Below are 20,130 nucleotides of genomic sequence, written 5' to 3'. Positions count from 1 at the left end.
TTTTATCTGATCAGATGAGAGAGTTTAACCTTTTCTTGGACATTTAACTGGGTCCACAAATGCGCCGACATTGTTTTAACACACAAATACAAAAGTAATAACTGTAAACAAAACATGTGTTTCTACTACAGGTGAAGATTCTATTAGCATGAGCTTTACTCACTTCCCTCCAAAAGTGAATGAATGCATGAATGAATGAATGAATGTGTCTCCCCTGTTTAAGAACTTATGACTTGACCTTTCAACTTTGACCTGAGTGCCACACTGTCGATGTCATGGTGAAGGCAAGTGTGTGTGAGAAGAATGTTGATATTCTCTGTGTGTTAACAGTCACGTCTGCTCTTCCATTTAACATGATGTCCACGCGTTTGTGTGAAACATGTTTGCTTGTCCCCGCTGGATCAATAATAAAGGTATTGATTTCAAAGTTTTTTGTTTCTCTGTTAGTGTACTGAAGAGAGCAGACATTGAAGATACTTTTTTGTGGGGGGGGGGGGGGGGGGGGTTGGGGTGGGGGGAAAGGGAGTGAACAGGCCTTTGTATTGATCAGATTTGGGCAGACAGTGAAAATGAGCCTCAGGCTGTTGACTGTCAATGCAGTCCTTTATGCATTCAGAGACACACAGATTTGGCTGATATGAAACAAGTACACACTCACAACAGTAACCTGCTGAGTTCAGACACAGAAGGTACAGGATGGTTTATGTTGGTTATCCTGACCCAGTTACACTGAGGATGTATTCAACACATTCAATATGTTGTTATTAGAGTTTACAAAATTTATAGATTTGATCACTTTTTATAATCGAAACCACAAAAGACTGTGTTGTAAATGTTGTAAAATGTTATGATAACAAATTCAGCAAACTAGTTTTACAGTCAGAATTGTAAATATACTTAATTTGTTAAACTGATCAACAGTTATAAACATCACGTGAGCAAATTTGAGTTGTTTTTTATAAAAGTGGCTCATTTCTTTAGGTAACCTGGTTGGTGAAACAGGTTTTTGTGCTCTCAAATGTGTTGGAAGTTTCTCTTTTTTAGCACAAAATTATTTTCTCATGTTTTACTATCAGAACATAATCTTTGGTAAAGACACCTGAATTACAGTGCAGTAAATTGATATTCTGACTTCAAATGCAGGTGTGGTTCACTTCTGTTTCTAGGATATACTTTTCTCAAAAATGTGGCTTTTCTTGTTTCAGGACGAGTCCAGAATTTGTGTCTAGGTGACCAAAGTGTGTCCAGTCAAGGCAGTAAAATAGTTCAAAGGCTTTGAAGTGGATGTTGGAAGGACAAATTTAAGAAAATAAAAAGGGAAAATTAAATAAACACCAAAAGACTATCACAGCTTTCAAAGGTATGTCATCATGACACATCTCACAGGTAATGGTTCAACACCTCAGCTGGATCACCCAAAAATACTTAATATTTCTGTCCTTTTAGATCATTAGTTTTGTGTACGATCAAGAAAATGCAGCCTGGAAAATCACTTTTGGTTTGTACGTGAAACTAAAGAATCAATGTCTTGAGATTTCATAGATTTCAGTTACAGCTCTCACTGATGACGGTGCCGCCGTGACTAAAACAATGCTGCCCCCTGCTGAGCTGAAGACCGTCATCCTGTCAGAGGTTCTTTGAAAAAGGAAACATCTGTATTTGTATGTAGAGATTCAAATCGCTGGGTATCAGTTTCTCATAAGGTATACTTTATTATAAGTTCTCATTAATGGCTAATAAATCATTTACTCATGCTTTACATATCAGTTTCAAGAGTTAAAAGCATTAATAACTAATAGTTGGTGTATCTATCACTATTAATAAAGTAACTACAAACCCTTTACTAAAAGTGAATGACGTTTGCAACCGAAAACAATAAAATTGTGATTAAAATGTCCTTCTCATACCCTCGTGATATCCAGATAAACAACCGGTTCACCTGCCCACCAGGATCCCTCAGTAGGTGTCTCTCCTCGTTGATCACCTGACGTCTCTTGTCATCAGCCTCTTGCCTGCACAGCTGCTGCTCCTAGGACAGTTTTCCAGATGCTTTTTGCCAGATTGTTGTTTGGTTGCCAGCCTTTCCTGCATGCCTGCTACCTGTTTCCTCCTCTGACTACCTGTTGCCAACTGCTTCTTTACAGGTGAAAACATGTGTGCTGCCAAAGCTGTAGGTATACGAACAGAAACAACAGGGTTTGGTCTGCTCTCTTTTTCTGTTAGGACCAAGATAAACAATATGTGCATGGAGCAACATGTGGACCCCACTGATACTCTCTGACTGTAGTTTGTTCATTTGTTGCTGTACTTGAGTCAAAGTGCAGACGTATTATCAGCAAAATGTGATTATGTGTCAAAATTAAAAGTACTCATTATGTAAAAGGATAGAGGCTTGTTGACGTTTAGCTAATTTTTACAACTTAATACACTAGTTTATAATATATAGTTTGAAGTATATAGATAGTTTAATCTACTGTTTAAACTACTGTACATAATCATGGATAATTAAAAAGTACATTATTTCCTTATAAAGTGCCATAAAAATAAGTACAATTACCTCAGTACTTGAGTGATAGTAATCATTACTGGTTCTACCGTTTTAGAGATGAATTAATTCAGGTGTAGCGTGATCTCCAGCAGCAGGTTTTGTTCTGCCCACTCTGTCTTGTTGCCGTTCACTCACATTAGTTGAAGCCTCTCCCACTGTAGTGCTGTCAGTATATTCTCAAAATAATCCTGTGACTCGTCATATCAGCACCATGCACGCAGGGCAACCAAGACTGTGCCACTTATAGCTCCTCTCAAATCTCAGTGTCAAATCTCTTCCACTGGACTGGAATTGTTGAATCATTATATATTTGATTTGGTTAGCAGCATTATTTCCATTTGTCTTTATTCTATTCTCCATCAAATTGAAAATGGCTACCAAATGTACTTTTTCTTACTGAGAGAGTGTCTGAGGCATGCTGTTAAACATCTAAAAAAGGTGAATTGTTTGACAGTACTGGTCAATTGATCACTATTGTCTGGAATGAATGTGTAATCCAAATGTCGGCTCTATTGTATCTATTTTTGCTCTAAAGACTCTAAAGAGATGTAGAAGCATGGCGGCCTTCTTTAACCATAACTTTCTCAACTCCATTTTTGTGAGAGAGAGCATCTACCTGCAGCCCCTGGCTGGGTGTGGTGGGGGGGGCAGGGAGGGGTCACCTTCAGTAGGATAGCCTCTTGTGAGAACCAGATGTTGATGGCTGATAGCATCCCTGTGCCCCTGCACAGCTTCTATCTTGCTCCTGTCCGAATGTGGGAGGGGAGGGTTACTGTTGTTGGAGCCTCTGTGTGTTCCAGCTCCCTAAAACACTGTTCTGAGGTCAGTTCATACTGAACGGCTAATAATAAAGGACTCCTGAACATGCTGACCGCCAATCAGTGGGTCACATTAAGTTTTGACAAGGGGTACCTCAGAGTGTGTGGTTTCTACTCACGGTGCTTCGACTGTGAGCACAAACTGAACTGTCTCAACGTCATTTTGGAAAAACACTCCACAGGTAAACAACATAAATTGATTTCTCAGGAGAAATTATTTGTCAGATGAGACCTTTAATGTAATCAGCACCAGAAATGATTTTGAGTTTTACTATTGTTATTGTTATCATTATTGTTCTATGAGTGATGGGTTATTGTAACTGTAAACTTAACACTTTACTGGAGAAGCGATTAGACTGCTGCATCTGTTGAATTATATACTGTATATGTGCGAGTAAATACTTTGCTGCACTGAGTAGCCAAATATGATGACTGAGTTCTGGTCAACTAATCTAGATATCTAGAGTATTTGTCCGCAGATTAAGCAAGTATAAATTTGAGGTACTTGTACTTTACTTGAGTATTTCCACTTTATGTCACTTTATACTTTACTACAATTCAGAAGTAAATGTTTTACTTTTTACTCCACTACATTTATAAGACAGCTTCAGCTACTTTACAAATTAAGATTTTACAAGCAAAAGATATAATGAGCTGACAAATTATGAAGCTTTGTTACAGATTGAATTATGTATTTGTAGTCAAAATTACCTCCACCACGACTAGCCTCAACATTAAAATGCTACTTAAACATTAATGCATCAATAATAATATGTTATATAATAGTATAACACTAACATTGGACATTTTTCTTGTATTTTGGATACTTTAGTACATCTTGCTAATAAAACTTATGTACTTGTACTTAATTGACATTTTCAGTTATAGGACTTTACTTGTAGTGGAGTATTTTCATGTTGCAGTACTTCTACGTAAGCAAAAGATATGAATACTTCTTCCACCACTGAGCACAGGCAACTTTGACAAACTCTCTGGAAGAAAAAGACACATTATTTAGTTTTTATTCAAACATTTGCAGGGGATCATTTTTGAATGTCAACATTTAAACTGACAGATTCTCAAAATGAAACTGGAACTCGTCATATCAGCAGGCACAAAGAGCAGCCACGACAGTGCCTGTTATAGCTCCTCTGGCTCAAATCTCAGTGTCTAATCTCCTCCATTGGACTGGAATTGATTAATTATTATATATTTTATTTAGTTAGCAGCACTGTTTTCATTTATATTGTCAGAGAAAGTATCCCATCACTCAGACTGAAAGAAATGTTACATCTGAAGGTCACATGTCTCATTTAACTCGTGTTTGCCAGCCTCACTGTCTCTACATGAATAAGCTTGGTGGCCTTTGTTAACTATGATTTCCACAACTCCATTTTTGTGAGCAAGAGCATCTACCTGCAGCCCCTGGCTGGGTGTGGTGGGGGGGTCAGGGAGGGGTCACCTTCAGTAGGATAGCCTCATGTGAGAGCCAGATGTTGATGGCTGATAGCATCCCTGTGCCCCTGCACAGCTTCTATCTTGCTCCTGTCCGAGTGTGGGAGGGGAGGGTTACTGTTGTTGGAGCCTCTGAGTGTTCCAGCTCCCTAAAACACTGTTCTGAGGTCAGTTCATACTGAACGGCTAATGATAAAGTTTTAAGATAAAGTTTTGACAAGGGGTACCTCAGAGTGTGTGGTTTCTACTCTTGTGCGTCACACTTTAATGGAAAAGCAATTAGACTGCTGCATTTGTTGAATTACATACTGAATATGGGTGAGTAAATACTTATTTACGTTATATGTTATGTTATTTTGCCTGTTTTATCATGCTGTACTGGTGTAAATGAAATTTTACGTTACCAAATATGATGAATGAGTTCAGGTCAGCTAATATAAAAAAGAATCACCTAGACAACAGGTTGGTAAATCACTCTGCTGTATAAGTGACTAAAAGTGTGTTTCTTTCTTGTCATGTCTCAGGCCTCAGTTTCAGGCGAGGGACAGATACGAGATGTTGACCATCATAAAGGGAGAGGAAGTAGAGGAGATGAAAGACGACTTCATCCAAAGGTCCACCCTCTACTCTGGAGATGTTGAAGGTGAGTGTGCAGTGTAATCCAAGCCTTTGTTGTCCTCCAAACACAGACATTAAATGTGATAAGATGCTGGTAGGATAATGACACAGTGCGACTGGTTTTCTGCACATACCAAGCCACTGTGTTTACTATCAATATTATGGGTGAGAACACATCACTCCGTTGGATGTGTGTTTCAGAGAGAATTAGAGTGTGCATGTCCAGGTGTGTGTGTGTGTGTGCATGCATTAGTCCCACCCATTATCAGGCAGCATGCACCCACACATACACACAGAGGCAGCTTTAAAGAGGTGGTGTTTATAAAGTCACGCTTTTTTGCCATTCTGGGGTCAGTCACTTGTCACTGCTGTCGGCCTGGCGAGTGCCTGCAGGAGGTAAGTGTCACCTTTTCTGCTGCAGTTATGAAAGGTATTTGTGCAATTATACAAGTAGAGCTGTAACTTTGAAGTATAAAAATGATATGGGAACGGAGCACTTCTTGGAGACTGTAAGAACACTTACTGTTGTCTTGTGGTCAGTGCAGCAGTAGGATGATTAGTGCAGGATGTTCTGTTTAGTCTTACTCAGATTATGTCTGAACAACAAAGCTTTGCAAACACTTTACAAGAAAGTAAGAGGGCATTGAAGCTTGAAGAGTTCAGGCCTTAATAATGTGGGTCAACTGAGGAGGAAACATTCATTACAAAATGTATAGCAATACTATGGAGGCTGTCATTCATTGGGTGACACACCAGTCAGTAAAACCAATCAAACATCTTCTAGACTACACAGCAGGTCCAGACTGAGGTACTATAATAAATGAATGTTTATTAAATTGAATGCTGCCACTCCAGGAGAGTTAAAAAAGGCTTGACAAATTATGCAATGTGAAAACAAAATGTATGAATTTCCAGAGGGAAGTTTGCATGTGCAGTCATATTTTCTTAAAGATTTAAAATGAATAGTTATATCCCACATGCATATTGACGATAACAAATTAGACACACACATTGCTTTTTGAAACATCTACAAAAATGTAAGTGTATGAGTTTGTTAGATGCATAAGATATATTTTCAGACACATGCACCGGTGTGTGCACACTGCATCTGCACCTACTTATATAACATAATGTATATTCATTCATTGTGCATATAAGAACATGCACATTTGTACTTGATTCACCCCCCCCCCCACCCACCCCCACCCCCACCCCCACCACCACCCACACGGATGGACTGCAGACATCATCTTGTCAGTCTGATCTGAATCTTCCACCCCTTTGCTCAGCTGTGTTTTGGAAATAAATCATTCTGTTGTTACAGACAACTTCAGAGCTCCGGTCCAATCTGAGATAAAATAGACACTCTGGAGATTTCTTACATAACACTAACAAGTCATTTGCCGGCTACAACCTGAACCCATATTTCCCGTACAATTTATGCCTTTATTGCAAATTTAAAAAATTCATTCATTCAGTTCGTTCTCACTTTCTAGCAAAGCTTTGAACAAGCAAAGTTACAATGAACCTTGTTATTTTAAAACAAACAGATTTTATTCAAACTTTAAAATGTGTGAAAACGAGTGTTAGTGTTAAAAGACAGAGTGAGTTTTAACTGGGTCCATTGTGTCTGTTCCAGCTGCCTGGAACATCAACACCAACGCCAACCCCAGTGCAGAGTGTCAGGTAAGGGACACACACACACACACACACACACACACTCACACACAAACACAGTATATCCACTGCAGGCACACGACATGTATTGACAGTCCAAACATGTCTAGGGTGAGCCGTCATTCATGTCCTTACCGGAAACTAGCAGTGGCCCGGAGCCGGGAGCCCGCTGGCTGTTGAGGCTGGACAGCCACCATGTTTACCTTGTAGACACAAAGTCTCACCTGGACATCACCTTTCCACATTAGTCTAATCCATATCCACACTGCTGCTGCCAAGAAGACGACAGGAGTGACAGTAGATCCATGTGATACTCCAGGCTGCTGCAATGGAAAACAACACCCAAAATATCATCAGTGTTTTTGTGATGTAGTGAAGCATGAACGTGACTTTATCTGATCGTGCTCTGATTAGAGGATATCTCTCTTAGGGACCACAAGGCAAGCAAAATGATACCTCTGTTGCTGCACCTACAAGTGTAACCCTCAGCTGAAGGCAACGAGCTCAGGAACATTCAGTTTGACTTGGTCAAAGTTTTCTTGGGCTTTCTTTCTCTTTTGTTGTGCTCATAGATTAAACTAAATACATAAAATGCAAATAGTAACATCACATAAACAGTAACAGAACACAGGCACCTCATCATACCATGTTTTAAGTCGCTTCCTAAAACTCACTTTTACTGAAAGAGCGTTTCCTATTCTTACCAGCCCTTATGTCCATTTAAACTCTATTGTACTTTTTAATTTTTAATCCATTGCATTTTTCCAACTTTTCCTTTAACCTAAAAAGAACTTTGTACTTTCCATTTTCCCTCTAATTTGGGTTAGAAAGAGACAAAATATTCAGAGATTTGCTCCCATACTTCCCTCACAGAGAGGCTCACTGACAAGTAGGAAGTGGCCGGTGAAACCACAGTTTAAGCTCTACTTGTGGGAGGTGCACGTTTAATTCATCCACCTGCCCTGTCCAGATCTTCCCTCTCTGTCTCACCGACACAAGCATGTTTGTGTCCCACATTCATGTCCATATCAGCCAGTGTTTATCTCCGTTCTTTTCTCTGTGCCGTCAGGGATACGTGGAGCTGAGGGAGCTAATGAAGGACCAGAAGCAGCAGACCTACTGGCAGGAGACGGGTCGATGGGGGGGCTACGAGGAGAGCTTCGACCCTCAGGCCGGGGTGTGGGCGTCCTCGCACATCTCCTACCTCACCTTCAAGAGCCTCATCCAGCTCCGACGCGCCATGAACACAGGTCAGGGAGGAAAGTCAATGAAAACATCAAACAAATATCAAGTATTCTTAAGTAGAATTACTTGTACCTGATTTCTACTCCACTACTTTAAGAGGGAAATCTTTTTACTCCACTATACATGTACCTGACTGCTTTAGTTACTTTGCAGATTTAGATAATTATTTCAAAATATAATCAACAGATGTTATTGCTCCTGTAAAATTGTAACATTATGAGGCATTATTATAGATTATACTGCCCAATAGGACATAAAGTAGTCAGTCTGCTCCACCTCTACCAGCTGCAGTAGATTTCGGGGTATTTCTTCCACCATATTCATCTGTTGTCTAGGTACTAACTGTTGAGATGCCTGCTTCTCTACATTTTCTCTGACAATGTGTTTCACCATGACTGTGCCAAAATGAAACACTTGAAAAGTTCTGGCACTCTCAGCGCCTCTTTCTAGCTCTCATTTTGTCTGAACCTCCCCTCAAACCACAACCACACTGCCCTCATCATCACGATCACCTCTGAATATTTCCCAACGCGCTCCTTTGCCAAGGTGTGACGATTTTCGACTGTGAAGAGCAGACCCTGGCCAGCATCGCCGAGAAGATGGTCAACGAGATGGTCAACAAGAAGGAGATCAGACCTGGAGACCGGGAAGGAGTGCTGAAATCTCTGCTTCAAAACCGCAGGTATCCTCCAAGACATCAATCCAGCAGTGACTCAGACATAAATGACCTACATTTAGGCTTTTAGTTGATGCTGTTATCCAAAGCTGCAGGTGAGATGGGAACGTTTTGGTTTCTTGCTCAGAGAAAGTTGAACAGAACACGTAGCTATTGTGGAGATCAAACCTGTAATTATGAAACACACGTCTCTGACCACCAAACCACTCTGCCGGCCTGCTGAAGTCTTTATTAAAGGTGACCAATGTGTACTGCAGTTACCTCGCACTGATAAAGAGGGTTAGTACTGTCCCTGTGCTGCTGAGAAATCTTAACGAAAACTTCTCCGTAATTAACATCAAAGACCACAGAGCATTCAAGGTGCCCAAGTCCTTTTCATTAAGATGTTTTATTCTTTTCTAAAGCACAAATTTCCCATTTTCTTTTGTTTCTCTGTTGTCAGAAGTTTAGAAATATGAAGGTTTCCACATTTTATTTATCCATTTAACTTTTCAATGACATCTTCTGTAACTGTAACTTCCATACAGTCTAGTCTAAGAAGTGTTTCTCTACACTGCCCGTTCTGTAAGATATTATTTTCTGGTGCAATGCAAAATTCAATGCCCCTTTGTTGAATGATTGCAGTGGATAGTTTGATTGTCTGTCGAAACAGCCACTCAGTCTTCAGTCTGACACAAAAACAGCCAATGACACGTGCCGCTTTCTCCCTCCAGCCAATCAGATGACCCAGAGAGCCAAGCCCTGACTGATGGGGTGGACCTGCAGAAGTTCTCAGTCAAGGAAAGGGTAAGTTCTTCCCCTGATTAGATCAGCCATATGACTGTATCACTGATGATGATATCATGACAATGTTGAGACGATGGCAGTGATCTTAAAGGTGAAAATGACATCAGGACACTCAGAGGGTCATTGAGAGGAGTAAAAGTTTTAGAGGATTCTGTTTTTGGATTTCTTTTTAGATGCATTCATTGATATTTTTGGTTCGGATGCACATTACATCAGGTTTTGGGATTAATTGATCTTTCAAATTTCTGCACATATTGTTTTATTTATTTTGTTAGTGAATTTTATTCAATGTAAGTATTTTCACACAGCTGTGATGCTTAGATTGTAATGTCCTCCTGGGAAAAAATACAAATTCATTATCTATGAAATTATCTAAACCTGCTGCTGCTGTTGCTTTTCAAGCAAAACTCCACTTTAAAAAAGTTTTATTTTTAAAAACATAGTGATAATAATAGTGGGGAGGAAAGTCTGATGTTTGCTCACTAGGTCTGCTCATTCTTTGTTGCTTTAGAGGGATGAATCTTACCGTGTTGAGGCCTCCATGGTGCTAGTAGGTAAGCCAGTGTTTGTATTATTTTCATTTAAGGATCTGGAGTGCAGTATGTGTGCGTTTGTCGCTGCAGAAGCTGCATTTTCCTTTGTTTATTTTGTGTCTATGAATATGATATCTCTGTCTCTTTGAACCAGGAGCCTTGGACTTTCTGGAAAGGCCTACAGTCGTGTTTGTGCGTCTGAAGGAAGCGGTGGTGCTCGACTCTGCCTTGGAGGCCCCAGTGCCTGTACGCTTCGTCTTTGTTCTGGTTGGCCCCAGCCAGACTGACATGGACTACCACGAGACTGGCCGTGCTATGGCAGCACTAATGGCTGATAAAGTGAGCTAGCTGACGCTTTCTACTGACCTAAAACACATTAACCGACCAAACACTGAATAGTTAAAACTCTGGTTGCAGGCCTACACCAGTATACAATTTTAGCTTTGATTCAAAGTTTTTAAAGTAGAAAACACATTAAGGCTTGAATCTCTTGTAGCGGAGGCATCTTTATCTGACACTTTACTCATGACATTTTGGTCTTATAGCACCATAACATTTCTAAGAAATGTTTCGAACATAGAAAATGTAATCCCATGAAATCCTCCCTGATTCTGCAACATCCCCCTCCACCATCTTCATCCCAGGTGTTCAATCAGGCAGCGTTTCAGGCAAAGAACGCCCGTGAGCTGACAGACGCAGTGGCCGACTTCATGGACTGCAGCATCGTCATCCCACCCACCGAGATTCAGAACGAAGCGATGCTCAGCTCGATTATCAGCTTTCAGAAGAAACTGCTGCAGGACCGGTTCCAGTCCTCTGATGCCACGCTCCGCCTGGACTCCAAGCCACGCAGGGGTGAGTGCTATCAATACACACCCAGAGCTTACAGTATAAAACTTTTTTATTCAGGATTTTATACAACCCACACATAAAGCGGTTTTCTATTATCAATTTGTAGTATTCACACTAGATTTAAATTGTTTTCCCCCAGTTTCCATCTCTACCGGGCCTCCACCTGAGGACCCCCTGTCCCGTACTGGTCGACCGTTCGGCGGGATGATTCGAGATATAAAGAAACGCTACCAGTACTACAAGAGTGACATCACAGATGCTCTCAACGCTCAGGTTCTCGCTGCCGTCATCTTCATTTACTTCGCTGCCTTGTCTCCTGCCATCACCTTTGGAGGACTGCTGGGTACGTGTGCATATTTGTATGGGACATGGTTTTGGCTGCTGTATGCAATAGATCCTATAATAATACTTTCATCTTTGCCACTGCAGCTGACAAGGTGGAAAACATGATGGGCGTTCCAGAGCTCCTCATCTCTACCAGCGTCCAGGGGATCATCTTCTGCTTCGTTGCTGCTCAGCCCGTCCTGGTTATTGGTTTCTCTGGTCCTCTGTTAGTGTTTGAGGAGGCCTTCTTCGCTGTAAGTCAAAACACTGAATCCACATCTAGGTGAACTGTAGCATTGTTTCTAGTCTCTTCTGATCCCACTGAGCTCAACTCACCCAGTTTCCTTTCATTCAGTTCTGCAAGTCCCAAGACATCGAGTATATTGTGGGGAGAGTGTGGGTTGGAGTGTGGCTGGTCATCATCGTGGTGGTCATCGTGGCCTTCGAGGGCAGCTTCCTGGTGCGCTTCATCTCCCGATTCACCCAAGAAATCTTTTCCATCCTCATCTCCCTCATCTTCATCTATGAAACCTTTGCCAAGCTAGGGAGGGTAAAACCATCTTCATCCATTTCCGATATTTCATCTGTCCAAATTAAATGAGACATTTCACATTTCATTGTAGTTCTGTTTCCACATTATAATCTTCCTTCTCTCTCTGACCTCTCTTTAGACCTTTAAGTCCCACCCACTGATTCTGAATTACGATCATCTGAATGATACTGTAGAAAATCCCTGGCACCCAAAGGTGGAAGAGACGGTCATCTATGACAATGCTACTGGCAACACGACTGTTTTCATCAACACCATTAAGCCACCTTACCCCAACACAGCCCTACTCTCCATGTGCCTCATGTTAGGCTGCTTCTTCATCGCTTTCTTCCTGCGCCAGTTCAAGAACGGCACTTTTCTTCCTGGAAAGGTGAGTTGGTGGTTAGATTGTGGAGTCCATTCCCAGATTGTTTCAGTAAAGACATTTTGCCAATTATAAATGAACAGGTTATTTATGTTATCAGCTGTTTAATTACATTTCACACTCACAATGTGAGTCAATCATCTGTTGCTTTGATCTGTGCTTACCAGGTCAGACGTTTGCTTGGTGACTTTGGCGTGCCTATTTCCATTTTCCTCATGGTTATCGTGGACTACAACATTGACGATACCTACACGCAGGTTGGTCCATGAGTCTAAGCTTCCAAGCCCATTTTTATGTGCTGAACACATGCATAATTCAGCTGAAAAAAACAAAGGAATGGGTTCACAATTTTTTATGTCTTAAAGCAATAGTCACATGCCCATATGAACAGTGGAACAGGTTGCTGTAATCATTCCTCCTGTTCATACTGGCCATTAAAAGATACCTTACTAATGTGCTTTCAATGTAAGAGATGGGAGACGAAATCCACAGCCCTTGTTTTGTGCAAAAATGTATTCCAAAGTTTATCTGAAGCTAATATGAGGCTGCAGCTGTCAAGTCTTCTAATATCTTCCAATGTTACAGTGTTTTTAGTACAAAATTCCCTCTTTTTGTTTCAATCCTTTCACTGCAGGGAAACACAAAGAGGGAATTTTATACTGAAAACACAGTAACATTGGAAGATATTCACTTGATTTTACTAACTCAGACTGCTACCACAAGTTGTATATTATCCAGATTAAATTTAGAATGCATTTGAATGCAAAGGTGTGTGAATTTTTGTCCCCCATCACTTGCATTGAAACGACATTATGAAGCAAAACCTGTTTCAGTGTCCATATGGGCACCTCACTATTGGTTTAAGACAGATTTATTTACATTTAGGACTTGCTATATTTAATAGGTTTGATTAAAAACGGGTGGCTTTTTCTTTACAGAAACTAGTGGTTCCCAAAGGTCTGATGGTGTCCGACCCAGACAAAAGAGGCTGGCTCATCAACCCCTTCGGAGAGTACAGGCCTTTCCCTGTGTGGCTGATGTTTGCGTGCTGTGTCCCGGCCATGCTGGTCTTCATTCTGATCTTTCTGGAGTCTCAGATCACAACGTGAGTTGTTATAGCTCAACAACAGTATCACTCACTGATTTATCAACCTCAGAAAACATGACATTTCCTGGCTTTAACCCAACTTGTTGCATCTGTTTACAGTCTGATTGTGAGTAAACCTGAGAGGAAGATGGTCAAAGGCTCTGGGTTCCACTTTGACTTGCTGGTTTTAGTCGGCATGGGAGGGCTCAGTGCAATATTTGGTGTGCCATGGCTCAGCGCTGCCACGGTGCGATCTGTCACCCACGCCAACGCCCTCACCGTTATGAGCAAAGGACCAAAACCTGTGATTGAGAAGGTGATGGAGCAGCGGATCAGTGGTATTCTGGTGGCGTTGCTGGTCGGTAAGTGCTCTCTAATCATCCTATGTTAATTAATCTTTTTTACCACTGCATGTCTTTAGAAATCTACAGGTCAGTCATTAATGTACAGCATGCCATCCTTTATCTGAATGTCTTTGTGTCAAGGTCTGTCAATTCTCATGGAGCCAATCCTAAAGATGATTCCCATGGCGGCCTTGTTCGGGATCTTTCTCTACATGGGAGTTACGTCGCTCAATGGCATCCAGCTGTGGGATCGGATGCTGCTTCTGCTCGTCCCTAAGAAATACCACCCTGATGAACCCTATGCCACCAGAGTAAGAGTGCCATAAGAACATGTTATGTGGTGTTAAATGATATATACCAGTATTTGTAAATCTCATCAGAAAGTATCCGCAAGTATCTATCTGACTAATATTTCTACATGTTGGCTACAGGTGAGCACAGGACGAATGCACTTGTTCACGGCCATCCAGATAGTGTGCCTTGCAGTTTTGTGGATTGTTAAGTCCAGTCCAGTGTCCCTTGCGCTTCCCTTCATACTCATCCTCACCATCCCTCTACGCATGTTTATGACCGGGCGACTCTTCACTGAGCTGGAAATTAAATGTGTAAGTGGTCACCTCTTATAATGCAGATGTTTTTTCAGGAATATGTGGATAGCTGAGTCTGAAAGGTTATGAGGGATGTGTGTGTGTGTTAAGCACTAACATTTCTGTGTCTGTTGTTTTAGTTGGATGCTGACGACGCCAAAGTGACATTTGAGGAGGAGCCGGGGCAGGATGTATACTGTGAATCTCAGATGCCATTGTAGATGTCTTCCATGACAGCTGCCAGCAACCTTTTATTTTAACAAAAATGTATTTATTTTATATGTGGCTCTTCTGAATGTTTCATCTACCTGTGAGCACAAACATGTTTTGAGTGTTTTTTCCATGAAGAAATGCAGATATAGATTCTATCTTTATAGTAAAAACCATCTTGGTCAAACATTCCTGAAGAGTTTTCAACAGTCACTCAGGAAAATTCCTTGCAATATGTTGTTTCTAATAGCTTGTGCCTTACACACCTCTGAATCTGGAAATATTCACATAACATTGACATGTTTTTACAAAAAAGAAAGACATAAAAAAAGAAGATGCTTTTTAAAGAGGCACTACATGAAATAAAAACTCATGCCAGCAATCCAAATACGAACAGATTGAAAAAGCCAAAATTGTATGTTGTTCCAAGCGATCGCACATTGAATGTAAGTTATTATTGTATTCACTTGCTTGGTGCGAGTAAAATCCAAACTCTGAATTAAGCAATACATGATTTATAAGGCAGTGATGCAAGCAAAGTGTAGACATTTTAGCATGAACGATCAAACTGGTAACACTGGAGAGCAGAAGGACAACAATACAGGGAGAGAGAAAATGTAGAATTTTTGTGCGTGTTGTTAAAATGTATACTCTGTGTTGTGTTGCTGTCTTCATGTCATCTCTCTATAAATAATAAAAACTACCTCCCAAAAGATCAATCAGCTTCATTCATAGAAAACAAGCATGGCTCTATCAAATGTCAAAATACAGTACAACAATACAATCTAGGCCTAATTGACAACAAAATGTAATTAAAAGTATTATTATTAAATTAATAATATTATTATTTGTGGTGTTTATTTGTCTCCCTTTATATATCAATATATTGTTTTATCAACGTTAATGCATAAGATATAATACATTATCTATATTTTCTATAATTTATCCATCCATCATTCAATGCCCTCCGGCTCAGTAGGTGGCGCAACCTCAACGCTGGTCTACGAGGCTTAGCCATCCGGCATTAAACACAAAGAAGAAGAAGAAGAAGAAGAAGAAGAAGAAGACTTTGCTCGTTCCTGATTGGTTGCTCTCTCAGCAAGGACTCGCCAACCAGACATGGAGGCAATTGTCACGTTGTTGAGAATAACAAGTGATGAACATGTTTCTCTGTAGCTCCATGTGTTACGGTAACACAGGTTAGGTTAAATAGGTTACATTTGTTGGCTAAGCTCGATACGTTAGCTAATTAGCTATTATTGTTGTTGTACAGTTTCCGGTAGCCACGTGCATTGACCTGAAGTTCTGCCAGTTTGCATCCAGCTAACACAACAAAAGACTTCTGCAGGACACACATTGGGAAAATGAGTGACATTAGAAATGATAGTGAAGAAGCTGGTGGGTACAATTAAATAAACCGGGTAACACATTATATTTGCCATCTGACATTAAACTCTCAATGACTTAAATTATACGAATTACTAAAATAAAAGTAGCTGTAGCAAGATGGCAGTATGCTTGTCAATCGGAAGTTGATTAATTCTAATGCTGTCTTTTCTGTCCCTTTGCTGTGACTACAGATTGGACTAGGGAAAACCTGCTGAAGCTTCTAGCTGCAATGAAAACCAGCATTCCAGACCATGACAGATCGAGTGCGTACCCCCGAGGACTGAAAACCCTGGACTGGAATGAGGTGGCTTTCCCCCCCTTCTCTCCTGAAGCATGCCATGAAAAGTGGAGAGAGATTTTCCAGAAGGTGAGTCACAGTTTAACTCTTAAACCTTCAGTTGACAAAAAAAAAACGATTTCACCACAGCAGCACGACTTTCAATCATCTCACTCAATGTACTTCATCAGATGGAGTTGTGCAGTTGTCAGAAATGTTGATGTCCTGCATCACCACAGTCTTTTACCCAGTATGGTATATAATTACCATTTTGGTGCTTGAGTTCAGATTTGAGGGTCTGAGCTGAAGTGAATTGAAGATTTATCTCATCTCAAAGCACATTTCAATTAAGAATTCCTAAATAAATGTGTTATCACATGTTGGTATTTGTTGATGGGGTGTTAGCAGGGTTTAGCATCAACTAAAGGTTATTATAGTATTTTGATATATCTGATTGATCACCGAAGGGAAATGTTTCTTTCCACTCGCTCTCCACTTGCTGTTTGTCACGTAAGTAATGCAGAAACTTGAATCTGGATCAACATGTTCGGGGAAGACTATCACCATGATGTTAATTTTTCTTTTTTTCCCCTGCCATGCTACCAACAGCACTCACTGTTTTTAATAGGCTAGTTTGGCAAAATTTTCCAAATAACAGCTCATTTGTAAGTTTTCCTTCCATGGTGAAGAAATGCAAAAAAAAAAAATACAATGTGGAATTTCAAAATGTTTCTTGAAGACAGTCTTATACATTTTGTTAATTTAGTGTAATATCTTTGTTGTTCCTGCTCAGATGCGCAAGATTCGGACCCTCACAGAGCTCCTCATTGAAGCTGAAGACGTCATTTCCAATCCTTCCCTGGACAATAAGGTAACCACGGCACAGTTGTAAATGTAAAATTTCTCTGTGCATTTCAGGTTATAGTTTAACTCATGTAGGTCACTGTGTCTGCTATCACAAATCTCCTGCAAATAGCGTTATCAGGGGTGTTGCTTTGTTGATTATACACTCTCCTGCACCACAGATGAAGACAGAAATCTGCAGGCAAGAACTGTCCAATAATACCACATGTTTCATTCTGTGAGTTAACAGTGAGTAATTGGTCCTGCAGGTCCACCCCGAGCTCCCGAAGAAACCCAGCCCTCCAAATGCCATCTATTTTGAGGAGAACTGGGCCAAGTTTCATCAGCAACACCCAGAGCTGAGCTACAAAAAGGTTTTTGCATTCGTAAACAAGAGTTACCAGGATCTCCCAGATGAAGTGAAGGTACAGCTCGCGAGAGGCTATAACAGCACTTCTTCTCATTTGGCGCTGCCTCAAATGTTAAATGATGGATCACTTTTTTTTCCAGTCTCAATATTCTGAGAAATACCAGCTTTCAATTAAAGAATACGACAGAAGGATTCTAGAGTTCAGGTAGTAAATGAACACACATACTGTACCATATAAACACATAAATTCAGTGTGAAGCAAATTTCTTTGTCTTTGTAAGGCAACAATATCAGAAACGTCCCAATCGTAAGCTCAGGACCAAACAGAAGAGGAAGAGGAAGAGGGTCTCTGCAGACAGCTCAGACGTAAGTGACGGTCACATTAGCCAGTGTACTGTTTACATGGTTAGCTGGGTTTATGCTGGGTTTATTCTTTCTTCTTTCTTATTAATATAATACTCATATGATTCGATGCAGTTCATATGACTACAGTTCTTTGTTGGGGCACACTTTTGATTGTGATTACATAACACTGCTGCCAAGGGTCTAAATCTTAATTATCTTCAAATTGGTGTGTGCCCTCTGTTGCTGAAAGCAGGGTGAACAGCTTTCTGCAGATGCAGACGGTCTGCCTCCCAAGCCTCCTGTGTAAGCCACACACACACACACACACATACATACACGCACACATACACACTACAGTGACAGTGATTGTCACTTTGTTTTGCTTTGTTTAGAGATGCAACCATTAGTCGATAAAGCAATTAGTCGGTCGTAAGAAGAAAATGAATTGCCAACTATTTTCCCAGCAACAATGTCAAACATCTTAGCTTTATCATAGTTTTATATCACATTTATGTCTTATCTTTGAGTAAATGAACTAAACCAACTTATGAACAAGGATGCAAGCAGTTTATTCATTGGCAGCTGAACATATGTTTCGTGTGTGTGTGTGTGTGTGTGTGTGTGTGTGTGTGTGTGTGTGTGTGTGTGTGTGTGTGTGTGTGTGTGTGTGTGTGTGTGTGCATGTATCTTCAGCAATGGCTATAGTCTGTTCAGCAAAGAGCAAATGTCGTCCATGGCGGATATCTCAACAAAGGCCTATATAAGGGTGTGGGCCCAACGTTGGCGAGATTTGACCGATACACAGAGGGAAGAGTACAACATTCGCTGCAGTGAGGTATGAACACACACAAACCGTCTCGTACAGACACTGCTACAAAGCATAACTTGCTCATCAACTTCTGTGCCACAAGAGTATTGTGTCGGGTTACAGTAAAAAATCAGTTGCAAATGAAATGCTTATTTCTTTCAGTTGAAGACGCAGTACACGATCAAGCTGAATGAATATCTAATGGTAAGTCATTTTACAAGACTACAGTTGCAGCATTGAGCTGATGCTGACAGACTTTGTGTGACGATGGTGTTTATGTTCCTCAGACTTTGGATGAGGAGGAGCAGCAGCGGATCCTAGATAAGTATGGCATCAAAAGACCTAAAAAACGTAAGGTAAGAAGTAACAGATTTGGGGAACTTTTCTTAAATTTGATTGAACCTATTTGCTTGCTTTTCCATCAATTGTTCATTGTCGGTGTCATTAAGGTGTTTCTCCTTTTCATCCTGCCTCATAAACAACAGCTTATACTCAGTGGGGGTTGTTTGTGTACTCCTACTTCACTACATTGGATCGATGTCCTCTTTGAAAACACCTTTTTGTCATTAATGTGCAGGGCAATAAAATGAAGCAAGTGAAGACATTTCCTGGCGAGCCAAAGATGCCATCTCGGTGAGCATTACCATCTAACATGATTTGTGCCTTTACGAGACCCAGGATTAATTAAAACTTGCAACTCATCAAAACCTCGGTTGTCAAGACAAACCTGTGACTGGATTTTTCTTTTCTCGCAGATCTGCTAATGTCATTTTCTGCAAAGAGCAGATGGAACTTATGAAGGAGAAAATCCCAAACGCAAGGGAGCGCTTCATCAAGTGCAACAAATCGTGGCATGACATCCCCAATAAAGAGAAGGAACGCTACAGAGGGAGAGTACATGAAAACATTAGAAAATACTCATTGGAGCTGCAAAAGTGGTTTAAGGTTTAAAGAATCTTCTCCTTCTAGTGTTTTTTTTAATCTATGCTGTTTTTTTAACTTTCAACTGGAAGGTCCCTTAACATGTGTCACCTTTTGCATTCTTCAGACATTGACGTTGGCACAGCAGGAAGACTATAGAACATGTAACCCCACTGTAAGTGCTCACCAAAAATTCAAGTACCTGTTTTCTTTCTTTCTTTTTTTCTTAGATTCATAATATACTTCTCTTTGCAGAAACATCAATACCTTGATGCCACAAAAAAAAAAGTTTGTGAGAGAGAAGAAATCTGCGTGTACAGGCCATCAGTAAGTTGAAGTGTTGATTCAACACACGTAGAAACGTTTAAAGCGAATGGACTGTATCTGAAATAATTAATTTATTGTTCGTCACACAGGATTCAGAAGATGAAGACATTGACAGCAGCGGCATTGATGAAGAAGAGAACAATTGGGAGTGTGAAGAGGTTCGAATACTAAAACAT

General features: G+C 40.5%; 2 protein-coding genes and 1 long non-coding RNA gene across 3 annotated transcripts; all 3 read left to right on the top strand.

The window, feature by feature from the left end:
* The first annotated feature begins 5,789 nt into the window (after window positions 1–5,789).
* On the top strand, window positions 5,790–15,389 carry slc4a1b (solute carrier family 4 member 1b (Diego blood group)). Its single transcript, XM_070926595.1, has 18 exons — window positions 5,790–5,835; window positions 7,079–7,125; window positions 8,186–8,366; window positions 8,908–9,043; window positions 9,751–9,823; window positions 10,335–10,377; window positions 10,511–10,695; window positions 11,001–11,211; window positions 11,348–11,551; window positions 11,638–11,786; window positions 11,888–12,082; window positions 12,204–12,452; window positions 12,614–12,703; window positions 13,385–13,551; window positions 13,654–13,895; window positions 14,019–14,188; window positions 14,309–14,482; window positions 14,605–15,389. Exons 3-18 carry the CDS (start codon window positions 8,210–8,212, stop codon window positions 14,683–14,685), a joined length of 2,526 nt encoding a protein of 841 aa, XP_070782696.1. The 5' UTR covers window positions 5,790–5,835; window positions 7,079–7,125; window positions 8,186–8,209; the 3' UTR covers window positions 14,686–15,389.
* Window positions 15,390–16,054: 665 nt separating this feature from the next.
* On the top strand, window positions 16,055–19,657 carry LOC139303623 (nucleolar transcription factor 1-like). The gene is made up of 12 exons (XM_070927466.1): window positions 16,055–16,076; window positions 16,255–16,430; window positions 17,134–17,211; window positions 17,453–17,608; window positions 17,694–17,758; window positions 17,835–17,919; window positions 18,152–18,201; window positions 18,592–18,733; window positions 18,869–18,910; window positions 18,994–19,062; window positions 19,284–19,339; window positions 19,462–19,657. The coding sequence occupies exons 1-12, from the start codon at window positions 16,055–16,057 to the stop codon at window positions 19,655–19,657; spliced, it is 1,137 nt and encodes a 378-aa protein (XP_070783567.1).
* Window positions 19,658–19,749: 92 nt separating this feature from the next.
* LOC139302886 (uncharacterized) lies at window positions 19,750–20,101 on the top strand. Its single transcript, XR_011598931.1, has 3 exons — window positions 19,750–19,802; window positions 19,883–19,954; window positions 20,044–20,101. It is a non-coding gene; the product is annotated as an uncharacterized lncRNA (long non-coding RNA).
* Window positions 20,102–20,130: the final 29 nt, after the last annotated feature.

The sequence above is a fragment of the Enoplosus armatus genome, chromosome 20, assembly GCF_043641665.1.
Source record: "Enoplosus armatus isolate fEnoArm2 chromosome 20, fEnoArm2.hap1, whole genome shotgun sequence".
NCBI classification, from domain to species: Eukaryota; Metazoa; Chordata; class Actinopteri; order Centrarchiformes; family Enoplosidae; genus Enoplosus; species Enoplosus armatus.
This window is presented reverse-complemented; position numbering and strand designations above follow the sequence as displayed.